Source organism: Impatiens glandulifera, chromosome 9 (assembly GCF_907164915.1).
Source record: "Impatiens glandulifera chromosome 9, dImpGla2.1, whole genome shotgun sequence".
NCBI lineage: Eukaryota > Viridiplantae > Streptophyta > Magnoliopsida > Ericales > Balsaminaceae > Impatiens > Impatiens glandulifera.
This window is the reverse complement of record NC_061870.1, coordinates 28742570-28760346: the sequence shown is the minus strand read 5'-3', so window position 1 is coordinate 28760346 and position 17777 is coordinate 28742570. Positions and strand designations below refer to the sequence as shown.

Sequence of the window (17777 nt, the reverse complement as noted above, 5' to 3'; positions counted from 1 at the left end):
AAATTAAATTTATTTACATAATTTTATAAATAATGACAAAATTAAATATTAATAATAATATAATATATTTGAACTAATTTAATGAATAAATATGTGATATTATTAACATAATTAATGCAAGAATATGAATAATCCGTGGGTTATTTTATTTTTAATATCTTTATCAATCATTTAGTTAAAAAAAATATAATTTCATTACAAACACATTTTTTCAATGGTGTTGGACAAAAAAAGAAAAATGATAGCAGAAAATAAAATTTTTGACATTGTTTTGTTACCCAAGTTTTGGGTCATTAGCACTAACATGAACTGAACTTTAAAGTGTTGGTGATAAAACATAATTTGTTTAAGACTTGTATAACATGTTTGAGGCTCCAATAATGACAAAGATTACATTTTTTGCATCTAACTCAAAAATGACATTGTGTCATTTATTGTCCGCAACAAACCATATTGTTTAACGAATTGTTATGGTCACGGGCACAACAGAGTTAAGAAATCTGAAATTATTGTCAAAGATTCTAACGAGATTGCTCATATGACCCCGAACGATGATATCGGAAGATGCCTTAGTTCCGTCCTCAAGAAATGAGGCATCAAAGTAGATTTTTATCCTGCCAGTGCAGCGATGTAGTTTGATTTATCAAACAAATAGTGGTTTCTATTTTTTTTTTTTTATAGATTCCAACCTAATGTTAATGGGACAATAAGACTATTATTAAAACAAACATTTGAGATAGTGCAATTTCTATCAAAAATTTTCAAGTAACCATGTATCAAATCTATTAATAGAAAATTCATAATAAGAGAAACCAGATATTGACCATGTAACAAGATTTTTTTGGCATAGTAAAAATGAGTGTTCAACAATTTTCATATTGAAAAAAACACATGATGATACGGGGATGACGAGATTTGTGAGAGAATTATGGTAAACTTTCCAAAAAAAAATCTACTTTTTGGTGGACATTAAGACTCCAAATAACCTTCTAAAGTCTTGGGTGCACTTGAGATGATGATGATGGAAGGTCTTGATTTAGAAGATTTATGATTTTTAATTACAAAACTATATTAAGAACTCACTGAATACACTCCATTGAAATTGTCATTCCATATAAACCTGTCACATTATTCCAAGACACTAATTTAGAGCTTAAGAATACAATCAGTGAGTTTTTTTACCTAACAATAATGTAAAATAATCGTATCCCAATGTTTTGATTGATTAATAACATTACTAATAAATAAAAGTTCATATGTTAGGTAAAAAAAACTCTAACTTGCCAACCTATTAACTTTTTTTTTTAGGGGGAGAGATTTTGAGAGAAAATGACGTGGGATAATTTGATTCGCAGAAAAATTAACAAATTTTCTCTTTCTTCTCTCTCTCCTCATCCTTTATCATTTTCAACTAGTGATGTGGTGAGTGGTGACACGTCATTCTGTCCCCCATTCACTTTCTCTAATTCCCTCCCCTATCACTCTTCTAAATAAAAAGACTAAAAAATGGTATTACAAGAGTTCAATATTCAGGCAGAATAAACCTTTGCCAAAAATAAATGAACCAACAAAATGAAAACAGAAAAAACAACCCGAATCAGAAGTAATGGAGACTTTCTCATGTGCAATGCTCCATCTTTGACAAATCAACCAATTTTTTCACAGGTGAGAATTCTCCTCCACGTTCGAATGAGTGAGTTTCCATCAAAAATAATTTCATTCCAAACAATGTTTGCAAAAAAAACAATTGAAGACATTTAAACTAAAGTCATTAGTCATTACCATTTGTCTTAATGATTGTTAATTTCCTTGATATCAGTATAATCTTTTAGGAAGCTAATGAGACTCATTGATGTGGAGAACTTACCTCAAAGCAAGGAAGCAAATGGGCAATCCCCAAAGAGATGGTTAATGATCTCCTCATTTCCCATACAAAGAAAAAAATGAAATCCGGGATATTCTTATATTTCTTAATTCGATCACTCGTGCTAAGTCTTTCACGGAACGTCAACCACAAAATGAATTGGTGTTTAGGAATAACTTTCGTGGACCACACTAAATGGGACCATGGAACCACCTCCCTCTATCGCGAACAATATTCCATGTTAATCTCGAGTCAAACTTGCCTTCATTTTCAACACTCCAAACTCGAAAATCCCCACAATTATTAAAGTGACAGAAGATATAGTATTAAAATCCTCTACTAACTTTGAAATAACAACACTACCTTTTAGTTTTCCTAACAATTCATTATTTGAAACACCTCAACGCAAAAATACCAAAATAATGACCTAGACAATGTGCAATTCTAATTCAGAGAATGTCACTAAGGGAGTTTTGAATATGGATATGAGTATTACTTAAGAATGACATTGAAAATTTAGATATATTATTTTGTTCACCTGATGTAAATGAGAATTTATAAAACAGGTTAGAAATACACATAATATTGGACAGTTAGGATTAAGTTTAACTCCTTCAAACAATTCTTTTTTTTCGCATACTGAAAAATATCAAAAAGACAGTCAAAATTCATGTATCAGATTTTACATTTTTCAGGTGATTGTCTTGACAAGGAGGGACAAAGCTCGGACAGCTGAATTGTCGGGGCTGGAAATCACAAGGATGTGTTTCTTCCAATGTATGGAAACCTCCTTAGCTTTCATGCTCTGTCTTGCACAATTTTGAACTTTTATCCTGAAACTGGCAAGTCTATGCTAGCTGATGTTGTTCAACTTGGAGAAATGATCAATCCATTTCTCCAGAACCCATTAATTCTTGGTTTGTATTCAAACGTCATTAAGAGGCATGAGAGAACAATTGATGAATCTGCTAACGACCATTTGTTGGAAACAGGTATTTTTTGGTCAGATGAAACTGTTAGATAGAATGTTTATTAGAGGAGGAGCCGATTGCAACTTTCTACCACCGGCATAACAAGTAAGTAAGTAGGAACCATCACTTTATTTTGCTCATTATAAAGATAGATACATGATACATCAGTGTATTTGATAAAAACTACATAGAATGAGGATGGGAGTGCTTTATTCTAATATAATAATATTTGCAAACAACAGAGAGTTTGGCCAACAAAGTTGCTAATAAGTTGTACACGATCACAAGCTCCTTTTATGGCATCCACCTTTCTCATCCTACTCTGCAAATTAACCATAGAAAAGTAAAAGTATTTAAGATATAATCATCAATCATAATAATAAATAGAGTTTGATGATATTTGCAAATGTTGTTGTTGTGTGTAATTATTTATAAGATATATGGTTAATAATTTGCCTGCTGCAATCAACAGAGCGAGAGATGGGTATGCCAATTGAGACTCCACATTTCTTAGGCAAGGAGGCTGCAACCCTGTCGCTGATAGACTTGAAGCGCTGAGAGGCGATTTTGAAGCAGTTACAGACAGTCTGACGCTCAAGCTTTGTTCGCATGAGGGATCTGGCAGCCCTAATCCCGTTGCAACATTTAGGAACTGGGGTGCCGGCGCCTGAGGATGTTAGGAAGGGTAGGCACGGGGCTAAGGCAGCATTGACCTGCCCACAGGTGATGACAGCCTCTCCATCCGGAAGCTGCTGGAGGAGAAGGACTACGGCTAATAACACAATGAAAGTAGTAACTTCCTTCATCATCATCTTCATTTCACTAGTAAAATTTGTTGAAAATGTTCTTATATATATATATATACATGCATGATGAATGCATGGGGACTTGGTTTAATTATACAAGTTGTTTGGAAGATGGAGGGATGGAGGGATGGATGGTTGTTGGAAGAATGGGGGGATTTTATTTTCTCTTGTTTGCATTCAAGTTTTCTTTTAGGGTGGTGTCATATTTTGTGATCACCATTTTCTCAGTCGGTGGTGTGGCTTGGCATTTGGTGGGGGTAGAAAAGGCCAAGGCTTTTTTGGCCCAACCCATCACATGGATGGAAAAGCCCATTAAGGAGCACAACTTTGAACTCAAAACGTATCTACAAGGTTAATAAATAAACATTAGGAGATATACACATAAGCAAATGTATAAAACTTATCCATTCGGTTTCATTGTCCATTTCAGTTTCTCTGTAGATATTATTTTTCCTAATAAATTATATATTTATATAAATTAAAGAATGGATGGATGGATGGACGGGAGAGGATGTGTGAATAAAATAGTAAATATGGATGATATCACAGGTCATATCCTAGCCAAAAACAAATTACAAGAATTTGTCATGAAAAAGACTTTTGATTTGTTACGAGACTTTTTATTAATTAATATCATAGCTGTCGATCGTTGCCTAATATTTTTGAACATTTCCACATTCATCCACATTAAAGAATTCGCAAATTAACCAATAACTAATTTTGTTTAGCTATGATATTAATTAATCATTTAATTGTATGAGTAAACTCAAACAATGAGTTTTGAGAAGGGATAGAATTACCTATTTTTTTTTAGCTTTTAATTAATTATTATACATCCCACCAAGTTAGCTAAATGGTAAGAATATGAAGAGATCAAAATATTACGAGTTCAATTACATCTGAAAACGTTTTAAGTTTAAGCGGAAACCAAGACTATGGATGGCAATGGATATTCGTATATCCGATACCTGTGGGTACCCAATGGTCGGGTTTGGGTCGGAGATGAGGAGTGAAAATGATTACTCGATCGGATTCAGGTCAAAAATAGGGAGTGTGCAAAATTCAAACCCGATATCCATACTCGAAATATTACTATTAAATATATTTATTTATTTTTATTAAAGTTTAAAATATCTTTAAATTTCACTTCAATAAAATCATTACAAATTTATATTAATATATTATTTAATTACTTATAAACATACTTTTAATTTATATTCCCAGCTATTTTTAATCTTTCATTTATTTAACAAAATATGTTCCCTCTCTATTATTTTTTATTTTCAAGATTTACATTTCTTCAACATTTCTCTAATTTTTGTTAACTTCATTTTAATTTTTGTTGAACTTTATGTATGTTATAACGACAAAATTGTTATATTGTTCAACTTCTACCACATAGTTATGTAAGTAAGTAATATTTTCATTTGTATTTTTAATATTTAGTATATTTAGAAAATAAATAAAAAAAATTATAGTTTAATCGAGTAATAGGGTATCCGTCGGGATCGGGTACCCGACGAATCGGGGATGGGAATACAAATAGATATACACGTTGGGTTCGAGGTCGGAATAGGTAATAAAATAAAATTCGAGTTTAAGAATGGGTATTTCACTGCCCGGCGGGTAAGATGCCCGACGAGTAGGATAACTGTTGTCATCCCTAACCTCTATGGGGTGTATAGTTCCTTTTATTTAAAAAAAAAATGATTTATCAACTATTTTCCTTTTTCTTTACTTAAATACCCTAAAAATCTACACTGATAATACATTTTGTTATAGATCTTCAAAGTATGATTTAAAAAAAAAAGTATAACTCATTATGGTTGCTCAGATATAGAAATAGTCTTCTCTAAAAAAAAATCAATTTTCATTAAAAAGACATGGAGACTTTTTTTTCTTTAAAATGTGAGGACTAATGAATTTCATCAGATGGAATTGTGTTCAAATAAATGCATGACTTTTTGCACGCAAAATAAAGCATGACATTTAATGGTCAACAATTACACTTAAACATGTGTAAATTTGTTGCATGGGGGAACTAAAGAGAGTTTTGAAAAGCTTTGGTTTGCAAAACCCTATGTATCTTAAATTAGTTATGAACCCATAAGTGGTTTAAACTTGAAAAAGAAGGGCACTAACTTTGTGGATTCCCACTTGGCCCTTTGACTCTCATCACAGACTTTCCCATTCATTGCTTGCTCATCATAGAGCCGACAAAATGGGTTTCATCAAATTCTGAGTATTGTACCAAGCCATTGATTCTTGAGCACACACTTTATTCAAAATGGTTGACTACAAAACCAACCCATAATCTAGAAAACTTAAGAGTAACAAGGTTATTACTTAAAATACCAAAAATCTTATGTTCGATTTTCACTGATTCAAATAAGATCGTGCCATGTGTATATGCCTCCCCGGGCTCAACCCATATACCCTATACGTGTGGAAATAGAAGACCTAGCTTTATTTTGAAGCAAACACATAGTTAATCAACATACAAATTAGCAGCACAAAGCATCATATATTATATTATAACCAATACAAGACGCTGAAGCATTTCACAAATACAAAAGACACAGAAATGAGGATAAGAAAATGTGTAACAGGAAGAACACTATATTAGCAAGTCACCCATGACCTCATTCAAAGACAGATTCTTATATTTTCACTTCAAGGGTCAAATGATTAATTGCTAATTAATCATCTTAATAATAATAATAATAATATACTAACTTTATAGAGGGGGCCCATCACAAATTTCAAGTTAATTTGTTTAATCAAAACCTTAATTTGATCCAAATTACCCCTCAACTCAATCTTTGAAACTTCACATGTTCATATCTGACAGTGACAACATTTTTTTATAAAATCATTTTTGAGATCAAAGGTCAAAAAAATAACATAAAATTCTAATGTATTAAGCAAAAACGAATTAAACACAAAACTCATTAAGTACCTCAAGTGCTAAAGAATTTTTACCTGAGACCAAATTTCTCAAGTTCTATTCCCACTAACAACACCGAGAATAGAAAACTATGTCAGATATGGGATATTTCGTTTAAGAATGTCCCAAGTAGAATTAATGTAAAAAACGCTATAGGCGCTAATTGATTGTTGTTGTCTGTAATTCAATTATTGTTTCATTGTCAAATTTAGAAATTGCTAGATCTGATCTTAAACTTCTGTATATTTTCCCTTTTTTTGGGTTTTTTTTAATGAAATGACACTGAGTTGTTTTCCAAAAAAAAAATAACACCTTAAGTTGAAACGGGATCATGCTAGCTTCCTAAAATTCAAAAAAACAAATAAATATATATATATATCTTGTGGGTATAGGACAAGTAATAAAAGAAATAATTTATACAGTGGCTACCCACTAGTGTTGTCATATATAAGATTGCTCTTTTGTCACCTTCTCTTGATTTAGAAGAAGAAAATATAAACACAAGGATACACACACATATGACATACCTTTCTCTCTATATATATAATAAATGTGAATTCCTCCCTATATTCACATTCTATATACAAACAGTTGAGACTGATCTAGTTTCTCCCCCACATCATTCAATTTGAATATAAACACAACCAAGTGAACTCTCATAAAAAATCCTCTGTCCTAGAATAGGCAACCTATATATGTTCCTTTAATTGATGCTATTAAGTGTTAGAGATGGATCATGAGAAGAAGAAAGATGTGGATAAGATGGACGATGTCATTCTTCCCGGATTCAGATTTCACCCTACAGATGAAGAGCTCGTTGGATTCTACCTGATTAGGAAGATTCAACAACGACCTCTTTCAATTGAGCTGATTAAGCAAGCTGATATCTACAAATATGATCCATGGGATCTACCAAGTAAGAATATATATACACCTATATAATAGGATCCATGATAGCTAGATATAGAGTTCACTAATTTACTAGCTTTTGGCTCTAAATAATTTTATTTCACTAGAATTGGCATCTAATGGAGAGAAAGAATGGTATTTCTACTGCCCAAGAGACCGTAAATACAGAAACAGTGCGAGGCCTAACCGTGTGACTGGAGCCGGTTTCTGGAAGGCAACAGGTACTGACCGGCCTATATACTCCTCTAATGGAACCAAATGCATCGGTTTGAAGAAGTCCCTAGTCTTCTACAGGGGAAAGGCTGCCAAAGGAATTAAAACTGATTGGATGATGCATGAATTCCGCCTTCCTTCTATTTCTGATTCCATGACACCAACCAAGAAGCTGTTTCATGTCAAAAACATTCCTGCAAATGTAAGAAGATCCTCATATTCTTGCAAATCATGTATAATATATATGGAAAGTTTTCAATATTTATCTCCTTAATTCATGACAGGATGCATGGGCAATATGCAAGATATTCAAGAAAGCAACCACTATGGCACAAAGAGTCCTCGCTCAAGGATCCAATTTATTCAACCAAAACGTTTTTCCTGCACATTTTAGCCCCGAAAATATATCATCTTGCTCAAACGATATCACTGGCGCATCCATCAATTCAACCAGCAATGATTTAAACATAAATTTCCATGATTTGGACATCCCATTATATCAACCAATCTATCCTACACAGAATGAAGACCTATCCGCTTGCTTCACATCATTTCCACCAAATGAAATGCTAGGGTTTACAGCTAAAACCGCATCATCAGATGTCACTTCCCTGCTTAACAAGAGTTTTCAGCATGATAATAGTGTATTTGATGGGGCAGAACAAAGTATGAATGGCTACTACAGTATGAATTTTTCCCAAGATGATACTGAAGGGAATGTCTGGGGAGGAGAAGAAGTAAGAAAGAGCTTAAACATGGATAATAATCATCATTTGGTTAATAATGTTCGATCAATTAGATTTCCCTTCAGTTTGCCTCCTAGCGAACAAACAGATGGTTGGAAATCAAAGCTTTCGTGGTAATCTCGTCAATAATCAGAGCAATGATACATGTGGGAGGAGGAGTTTCCATTTCATTAAGGATTTTGAACAATTTAGCATTCTCACTGTACAGTGTTCAATGTATCGATTGAAATTATTCTATGTTAACAAAATCATCAGCTACATACATATCCCGATTTTTACAATTAGAAAGGATTCCATTTGCAATTTAAGAACAAATTTACCTGATTTTGCATCTGATCTGGCTCTATGATCTCTCACCTTCATCATCAACCTCATAACTGAATCGTGACCTAATAACTGGTGGCGAAACGTAATTGGGGGTCAAAATACAACGAGAAGGAAAAAATCTTTTCAATTTAGGGATTACTTTAACATAATTAAAATGGAAAGTTACGGAAATATTAACAAATTTTATAAGGATTAATATTAAAGAGGAGAATTTTATTCCGTAAATATGTGATAACACATTGGACTTTTTATTCTTCAAGTTCAATCATATTATCATATTATTTTCAATACAACATCAAATTTCCGTTTTCTATCATTATTCTTCTTCCGTAAATATTGTTTTGATCTTATAAATTATTTGGTAAAATGCATGAATTCATATTTTAAAATAATGGTTTTGAGTCTTTTAAATTTGCGGATTATTTTTATAATAAAAATTATTAAAATATATTTTAAAAATGTAACAATTTGGTTGATACCAAAATTTATTTGGTTTTTAGATAATAAAAAAACATTTTAAAGTTATACTATTTGTTTTTTTGTTTTTTAATACTTAAAACTAATTATTATTAGGGAAATTTGACGAAATGACCTCGTAATAGGGGTAATGAGTCGGTGACCATCACATAATTTTAAATACGCTGGTGACCATTTCATATTTTTTTGACAAAATTGTCCCTTTTGCGAGACGCAACCGTTGGTTGCGAGACGCAACCGTTGGTTGCGAGACGCAACCGGATAACATGTGAAAAGTCCACAATCGCGAGACGCACCCCCGGTTGCAAGAAGCAATCGACATTCGCGAGACGCAACCGAAAATTGCGAGATGCATTCGCAAGACACAACCGGCATTCGCGAGACGCAACCGGCATTCGCAAGAGGCAACCGACAATCCGATTGTGGACTTTTCACATGTCATCCGGTTGCGTTTCGCGACAGAGACAATTTTATCAAAAAAATATGAAGTGGTCACCACCACATTTTCACCCGCTCATTTACTCCCCTTTTTAGGGTCATTTCATCAAATTTCCCTATTACTTATTAGAGCAATAGACTCGTTTAATTATGAGGTATAGAAGATTTCTACTAGATTATAAAATAAGTTAAGCAATTTTTTATCACAAAGTCAAGATGGCCGAGTTGGTCTAAGGCGCCAGTTTCAGGTACTGGTCCGAAAGGGCATGGGTTCAAATCCCATTCTTGACAAATATTTTTTATTTTATTTTTTAGAATTATTTGGGGGCGGCCTTTGGAACCACATGACAAAAACATATTATTACTTATTCAATATTATTGAATGAATAAATAGATGAGATGGGTTTTGTGTAGGTGATAATAATGGGAAGAACACCTTGTTGTGAGAAACAAGGAGTGAAGAAAGGGCCATGGGCTCCTGAAGAAGACATTATGCTTCTTTCTTATGTTCAACAACATGGCCCTGGTAACTGGAGATCTCTTTCTACCAAAGCAGGTTCATTCATTCATTCATACTATTTTCTTTTTCAAAAAAAATGGTCTGAGTTTGAAGACTTAAACTCATGATCCTGTGGACACGAGTTCATATGTTTAGTACTAGTAATTAACAATCATCCTCCATGACATGATTTTGTTTATTACTTAGGATTGAGCAGATGCAGTAAGAGTTGCAGACTGAGATGGACTAATTATCTAAGGCCAGGAATTAAAAGAGGCAACTTTACCGATCAAGAAGATCACATGATAATCCACCTTCAAGCAATTCATGGAAATAAGCAAGATCCAAATGCCAAATATAATCTACTTTTTCTCTTTTAGTTAATTTGCTTAACTTATAATTCATTTGTTCATTCATTTTATAGATGGGCATCCATAGCTTCCTACCTTCCCGATAGAACTGATAACGACATCAAGAATTATTGGAATACCCATCTCAAAAAGAAGCAGCAGAAGAAGAAGCTCTACAACCAAGTTATAACAACACTACCCAATAATATCAATAATAATAATAATAAAGAAGAAGAGAAGTTGTCTTCAATTAGCATCCTCGATGATCATGATCATGATCATGATCCTTCTTCCAATTATTTCCTTAGCACCGGTAACATAGCCAGATTGCTGCAAGGATGGGTCAAAGATGATCCACCGTCAAGAAAGAAGCTGGCGGATAATGATGATGATCAACAAATAATTACAAGTTTTAATTCAATGTCCTCCTCAAGGGACAATAATAATGATGTTTTAATTCAAGGTGAGACTTCGACCAAGGTTGAGATGTCTGTTAATAATCTCTCAATGCTTGAGAATTGGTTGTTTAGTGATCAAGCTCATGTTATTCATGATCCTCATGTCTCACTTATAAATAAAACCTAATTATTTTGTTTTACTTAATAATCTCTTCCCTTTTTAAACTATATTATTGTAACCCTATATATGGTAAAAATGCACCATTTAATCATGTGGATGTGGGTGTCATTCAATTTTTTATTTTATTTTTTCGAAAGTTTTTTTTTTTCGGAGTGCGACTAATACCCACAAGTTAAGCATATAATCTGCAAATGTACTTAACCAATTAACCAGACGAACGAAAATTGTCGTCTTACAAGCTCGAACGCAAAATCTCAGAGGTTAGGAACTTGAGGTATCATCTCTTTTTTGCCCTTAGCCTAAAAGAGGGGAGGAGTGTCGTCCAAGTTAAGCTTACTTAAGAAGAAAATAGCATTACATCCATGACCACTCTAAACATAAAATTGTATCTTATTCTTAGTTTGGTCTTTACTATCAATTATATTATTAGAAAAAATAATATTTTTCGTGAAAATGTAACATCTCATTTAAAAAAGTAAATTAAATTTAGCACAACTCTATACTCATATAGTGATTCTATTTCAGCTATTTTTGTAATATTTATGATTAGAATTCTCCTACTTAACAATAATAATAAATATTATTATTAATTTATTAGTACCGTGTTTATGACAAGATGGGAGGCAATTGAATTAAATTAGAATTAGATGTTTGTAATAATAAAATATGAAAATAGTAAAATATAAATGAATCGGACATGTTATGGATGGATGGTCTGTTACGTCAAATCCTTTTCACATTAAAAGAGGGAACAGTGAAATTTCTATTCTGAGACGATATTAAGCAATTAATTTATTTGTACCCAACCGCTCAATGACTTCTTTTTCCTCTTATTTACTCTTCTTCATCATGTCTCTGTTCGGTTGGTATGAAGCAAATATATATTATTATATATCTTCTTCTTCACTTAATAATTATCAAAATTAAATTATGCCTTCTCAATACTTAATATATTACTCTTTAACACTTAACTATAATTTATTTATTTTATGTCAGGTTATAAGTCTCGGAATGAACTTAAAGTTGAAACAACATGGGTCGATGGTTTGATATTTGTATTTTTATTTTATTTTAAAAAGTTAGCACGAACTCGTAATAATAAGTAGTCTATTAGGCACTCTATTTTTTCTATAAAATAATCGTGTGTTCAATTTATTTTCTGTGGAGATTAAGACTTAGCTTAAAATTAAACGTTATAAAAAGGCTTAAACATTGACTTTTAGGGTTAATAGGCAGACACTATGCTAATTGTTTTTCAATTTTATGATGTATAGTATAATATATTATTTTACACAAGAAATGCATTTTTAATTTTTAAGTTGGAAAATATATTCAAATTTTGATTTTCACTTGGTTGAATTGCAATTTTAATGTTAATTTTTATTTATAAAGGAAAACATTAAATTTAATTAAGAATGTGGATTGTTTTGACTTAATTAGTAAAAAATACTTGAATAATGCTTAGTGAAATTACTTAGAATGTCTAATGACAAAAGCAAGCAATCATTGTGAATTGTTTGGACACAAATGCTAGAAAAAGATAAATTAAATAATTAAGAATTTTTACAGAGTAATAATTAGGGGTGTTAAGTGAATTTGTTATATATATATATATATATATATATATATATATATATATATATATATATATATCGAAAAATAACTTGATTAAACTAAATATAATCTTTATAATCAAAATATTCAAACCGGACCTAATAATTATCAAATATTAAAAAAATGACTTTAAATTCAAATCTATTGATTGATTGAGATATAACTTCGGTTAGTCTATTATTTCAAATAGTTGTATACTTTTATTACAAGTTTGTTGTAACAAAATTCTTAGACATTGAAAAAAAAATTTCTAAAATAGCAACAATAAATTTAATAACTTTGAATAAGTTTATACATCTAATAGCCTGCACTAATAGTCTACAGGTCCAGTTATATAATTATAAATCCAATTTATTGTAACTTTTTATTTTTTAGTTAACAATTGTACAAAATAATTATCATTAATATTTGTTATCAGAGTAATTTTTCAAATAAAAGAAGGATATATACATAGGAAACTTAAGTCCAGCTAAAAAATAATAATAATTATACATCAACTTTGTATGTGTCCCATTTTTGTTTTAAATATTAATTGTTTAGTTTTTCATATATATCTTGTAATGATTAATTCTCCACTAGTGAATATTTACGGTTTGATTTGGATTCTATTGAATAAATGTCTATCATGTTTTATTTTGAAATTAAATTAACTGATTTATATTTTATTTTAAAAAATTAGGAATGATTATTTATTAAATTAATTTTAATAACTTATAGAGATTTCATTCATTCTTACAATCTTAAACTATTTAAGACTTCAATATATTTTGAGAAATGACGTATCAACTTTCTTATCATATTATTTTCGTCGTCTATCATTTATCGTAAAGAAACTTCCATATAAAAATTAATGAAATAAAAATAATCTAATAAGCTTGGCCTTCTTAGTAAAGTTTTTTGAAGTAATATTTAAATAAACTGTGTTCTTTCATCCTATCTTCCTTAATTCATTTAATTCATCAATTTTTTAATCAAAATAATATAATTTTATTATTATTAAATATTAATCTTTTAATTATTTTCATCAATAATTCAACCTACCAAACAGAATTATTTAAATAACTAAAAATTCAGACTTTAATTGTTTTCACACAAAATAAAATAAGATTACATCATATTCAGTCTTTTTATTAAATCAATAATTCAAAAATCAAAATACTTTATCTAGTATATTCTTTGACATTTTAAAACATTAAAAAAATCATTTAACTCAAATAAACCAAATCATTTTCATCAAACAAAATAAAAATAAAAAAACAAATCAACAACTTGACTTTATTGAGAAGCATAAAAAAAAATTAGACCAGACAGAAAGGGTATTATAGGTATGTGGATAATGGATAGAGTTAAATTAAAAGTAGAGATAAGAAGAAAAAATATATATCAAAGTGATGGCCAAAGAGATAAGATAATAATAATGACCCTTGTTAGGTTTTATACAATTTTATAATTGAACTGTTTTCATTATTAATATTATCATCATATAACTAAATATCCAATTAATTTATATATATCCACCGTCATTATTAATATTATTTAATTTTCAAGATCTAATTAGTAGGTAAGAATATGATATAGTAAATATGGTAGAATTGGGGCAGTAAAAAAGAAGAATGGGGAATCATTTAAATTATGCACTACTTTTTTTTTCTTTTTTTCCATTGAAAGCTACTGTACATATACAGCTATTACCCACCCACTTTTAAATTAATTAATTTATTTATTTAATTTTTCTCTGAAATATAATTAATTGCCAGAACAAGACTAACCTAACAGGCACGCCCCTCTGCTATCTCTGCCCATGGTGGTTGGTGGTTGCTCATAATTTGTCCTATCATATTTACTTCTTCTATTTAATTCTCTTAATTTTTAATTTTTAAAATTATGTTTTCGAAATTTCTAGAAACGGGTAGAAAACTTAAATTGATAATTATAATAATAAGACCGTTGTGTTTGGGTTTGTGTACATTAAGGTACTGTTTATTTTAGATGGGTTTGTTTCCCTTAAAAGGAAAGATTATTAATTAAGATAATCATGTGTCTTACCAACTTTAGAAGTAGATTAAAATAATAAACCCTAAACCTTAATCTTACTTAATAATGATTAGGCAATTAGAAGAAGAAGAATAAAGAAATCAGCATATCTTCTATCTTCTTTGCAGCAATCTAAAGGAGAAAAAGGTCCCCCATTCAAAAGCATAATAGATTTAGATGCCTTGTTCTTCCTTCTGCGTGCAATGGCCGCTTCTTGCTTTTATCAGACAAAACATTCTCAGATTTTATTTAAGGATTCTTCTTCTAATGACAACTCATAATACTCGGGAACAATGGATTGATTATGGATTAAAACAGAAGATTCTTGATGATTTTGATTAAACAAATAAATCCAGGCCTAGCTTAGCTCATCAACTTTTGTCATTGTTCATAAAGAAAAAAAATTAATAATAATAATAATAATCATAATAATAAGAGTTCGATTAAACTAAGCAAGAGATCAAAAAAAACCCAAATCAGCAATTACAGAAAAGTCTCTCATTGCTCACTAAACTTATTTAGCCGTTGATTCGATTAAACATTGAGAAGAGGAAGAAGACCCATTAGCAGCGTTGTTGTTGTTGTTGTTATGGTGGTTGCCATTGTTGAGGTAATGGGCGGTGGTGGTGGTGGCGGCGGCGGAGACAACGGCGGCGGCGGTGGGAGTGGAGGTGGTGGTGGTGGTGATGGAATCGGTGTTAATTATGGTCATTTCGACGCCATTGCTGATACCCATATCTTTCTTACCAAATGTGCTCTTATTATTATGCATCCATACCTTAAAAACAGTTTTCTCCAAACCCATATCACTACAGAACTCAGAAATCATCTCTTCATCTCTTTTCTGCATCTTCCAACCAACTTTATCAGCAAACTCCAGCATTTTATCTTTCTGATCTTGAGTGAATTTCGTTCTAAACCTCTTCCGACTCCCCGAATTCGACCCACCAACGCCAGGTGAAGGGTTATTGATATCAGGTGGAGCAGATAAACCAGAGCTAAGCGCAAGTAACATATGAGGTGCAGAAGGGTAATAAGAAGACGAGATTGGCGGTGGAGAAGCAGAATTCGGGCTTAAATGTCCGCCGCCGACGCCGCCGCGAGGCGGCGGAGGCGGTGGATGGTGTCGATGATGTGGCTGGTACTCAATGACATGATGTCCTGTTGAAGTAGGCGGTGGAGACGGAATTGGATCCTCCGGATCCCGACGATGGAAGTTACGATGACATCCACAAGCAGCACATTTTAGCGAAGTTGGGTTTCCTGGATCAGCAGTTGGAGATGGCATGAACTCTCCACAACCATCTACGGCGTGTCCACCTAAGTTGGCTGCGTGGTTCTTGAGACATTCCTTGTATGAAACTTGGGTTGGTGGAGAGTTTGGATGGGTGCGGTGAGGCTGAAGAATCACGGGCTGAAGACGCTTTAGGACTCCATTTGTGAAAGATGAGGGCTTAATGGTTTGGGTTTCAGGTTCATCAATATTATTAACTTTGGCGGTTGGGGTAGCCGAAATTTCCATGGATGGTCAGACATCAACGGCTTAAAGAAAACGAGTGAGTAGAATTGATTAGAAATTAGGGTTAAGGGAATTAATCAAAATAGAGACATGTTTCCTGAGGAAGAAGAAGAAGATGAAGTTTAGAGAGAGAAAGACTGTAGATCATAAAATCTGAGGATCTTGTGGTTGTGCTTCATTCTTAACCCATCTCTAGTATTTAATTTAACTAGGGTTAATTTCTTGGTCCCACCACTTCCCAATCCCACTCCCTTTATAAATTACAGTTTTCAAATTACAATTACACCCCCTTTTTATTTTTATAATTGCTATCTTGACCGAGTCATCATTTTAACTCAGTTAGTTATGTCCCGAGTTACTTTTTTAATATCACTGACATTTACATGACTAGAATCCAATTTTATATATGAATGTGATTACGATGAGTCAAAACCGGCATACTTTACAGTAAATTATGTTCCTTGTTTTTATTTATTTTATATATTATTATTCAGACTAGCTAGAAAGAAACGGTCAAAATCACATATTTATCTATTTTTATAATTTTACCCTTATATAAGTGGGTTATGAGAGAATACTAAGTATTTAGGTCAAATGACATTTGTATATTTTTGAACATTTTAAAGAATGAACCTAAATTTGTGTCAAATTGTTGGAGTGTGGGTGTTCTTATTTAAAATGTTTAGATAAATTAATTTGTAATTAAGAAGGCTGAAAAAATTTGGGTTCGATTTTTAATAATTTTTAATGGAAGTTTGAATTTTTTAATTCAAAAAATATATAATCTATATAGTTGTTCGGAAGTTTGGATTGATACGGCTAATATGACATACCTACGTATTTGAGTTATAATCTCAATTATTTTTTGGTGGACTATCTAGTTCGAGAAAAATCGTTGAACTTTCAATGATCGTAGTCATTCGATGCGTATCATTCATAATACTATTATTATTATATTTTTTAAAATTCGTTCATGAAAGTTAATAGAGTTTGTCGGGGAGTTAATCGTTTTCTCGAGAATTTACGAGCTTGATAATTTATTAAGTATTTTTTTTTGTTATTATTATGTCATACTTTTTCATTTTGCTTAAACAATTTTTTTTTTTAATTTTAATATATATGGACCTTATTAAAAAATAATAATTTTTCATTAATGTTTTTTTTTATCTAATTAAAAATGTTCAAATAACATGTTGTAGGTGATTTTTGTATGATTAGTTATTTGAATTAACTTGAGAATAATATATTAAATAAATAAAAAATATTATAGCAAAAACAATTATGTTTCTATATAAGATTAAACTTATGCTCACACTTTAAGCAAAAGCAAAATAAATATGTTTTATTTTCTTGTAAGAGGACAATTTTGAAAGTAATTATAAATTGTCATGTTACATTTCCACCCTAAGTTAAGAGATAAGAGTATAGATGAATTCGACACGTATTTTGGAGTACCAATTAATCTAATTTGATTAGTTATTTTT

General features: G+C 31.3%; 4 protein-coding genes, 1 long non-coding RNA gene and 1 other non-coding gene across 7 annotated transcripts; 3 read left to right on the top strand and 3 right to left on the bottom strand.

Annotated features, from left to right (window-relative positions):
- Window positions 1-3147: 3147 nt before the first annotated feature.
- LOC124916157 (non-specific lipid-transfer protein 1-like) lies at window positions 3148-3653 on the bottom strand. The gene is made up of 2 exons (XM_047456890.1): window positions 3292-3653; window positions 3148-3157 (listed from the first exon to the last, which is right to left on the bottom strand). The coding sequence occupies exons 1-2, from the start codon at window positions 3651-3653 to the stop codon at window positions 3148-3150; spliced, it is 372 nt and encodes a 123-aa protein (XP_047312846.1).
- Window positions 3654-6992: 3339 nt separating this feature from the next.
- LOC124913711 lies at window positions 6993-8916 on the bottom strand. Of its 2 annotated transcripts, none has more exons than XR_007096765.1 (2): window positions 8777-8916; window positions 6993-8321 (listed from the first exon to the last, which is right to left on the bottom strand). It is a non-coding gene; the product is annotated as an uncharacterized LOC124913711 (long non-coding RNA). The 2 variants fall into 2 exon arrangements; XR_007096766.1 differs by having other exon boundaries at window positions 6993-7904.
- LOC124914772 (putative NAC domain-containing protein 94) lies at window positions 7318-8755 on the top strand. Its single transcript, XM_047455380.1, has 3 exons — window positions 7318-7504; window positions 7605-7912; window positions 7995-8755. The coding sequence occupies exons 1-3, from the start codon at window positions 7318-7320 to the stop codon at window positions 8571-8573; spliced, it is 1074 nt and encodes a 357-aa protein (XP_047311336.1). The 3' UTR covers window positions 8574-8755.
- Window positions 8917-9908: 992 nt separating the features above from the next.
- TRNAL-CAG lies at window positions 9909-9989 on the top strand. Its single transcript has one exon. It is a non-coding gene; the product is annotated as a tRNA-Leu (tRNA).
- Window positions 9990-10083: 94 nt separating this feature from the next.
- Window positions 10084-11147, top strand: LOC124915703 (transcription factor MYB60-like). Its single transcript, XM_047456467.1, has 3 exons — window positions 10084-10254; window positions 10405-10534; window positions 10622-11147. Exons 1-3 carry the CDS (start codon window positions 10122-10124, stop codon window positions 11130-11132), a joined length of 774 nt encoding a protein of 257 aa, XP_047312423.1. The 5' UTR covers window positions 10084-10121; the 3' UTR covers window positions 11133-11147.
- Window positions 11148-15173: 4026 nt separating this feature from the next.
- On the bottom strand, window positions 15174-16462 carry LOC124916701 (zinc-finger homeodomain protein 9-like). Its single transcript, XM_047457454.1, has one exon. It carries the CDS (start codon window positions 16294-16296, stop codon window positions 15289-15291), a length of 1008 nt encoding a protein of 335 aa, XP_047313410.1. The 5' UTR covers window positions 16297-16462; the 3' UTR covers window positions 15174-15288.
- Between the last annotated feature and the right edge of the window lie 1315 nt (window positions 16463-17777).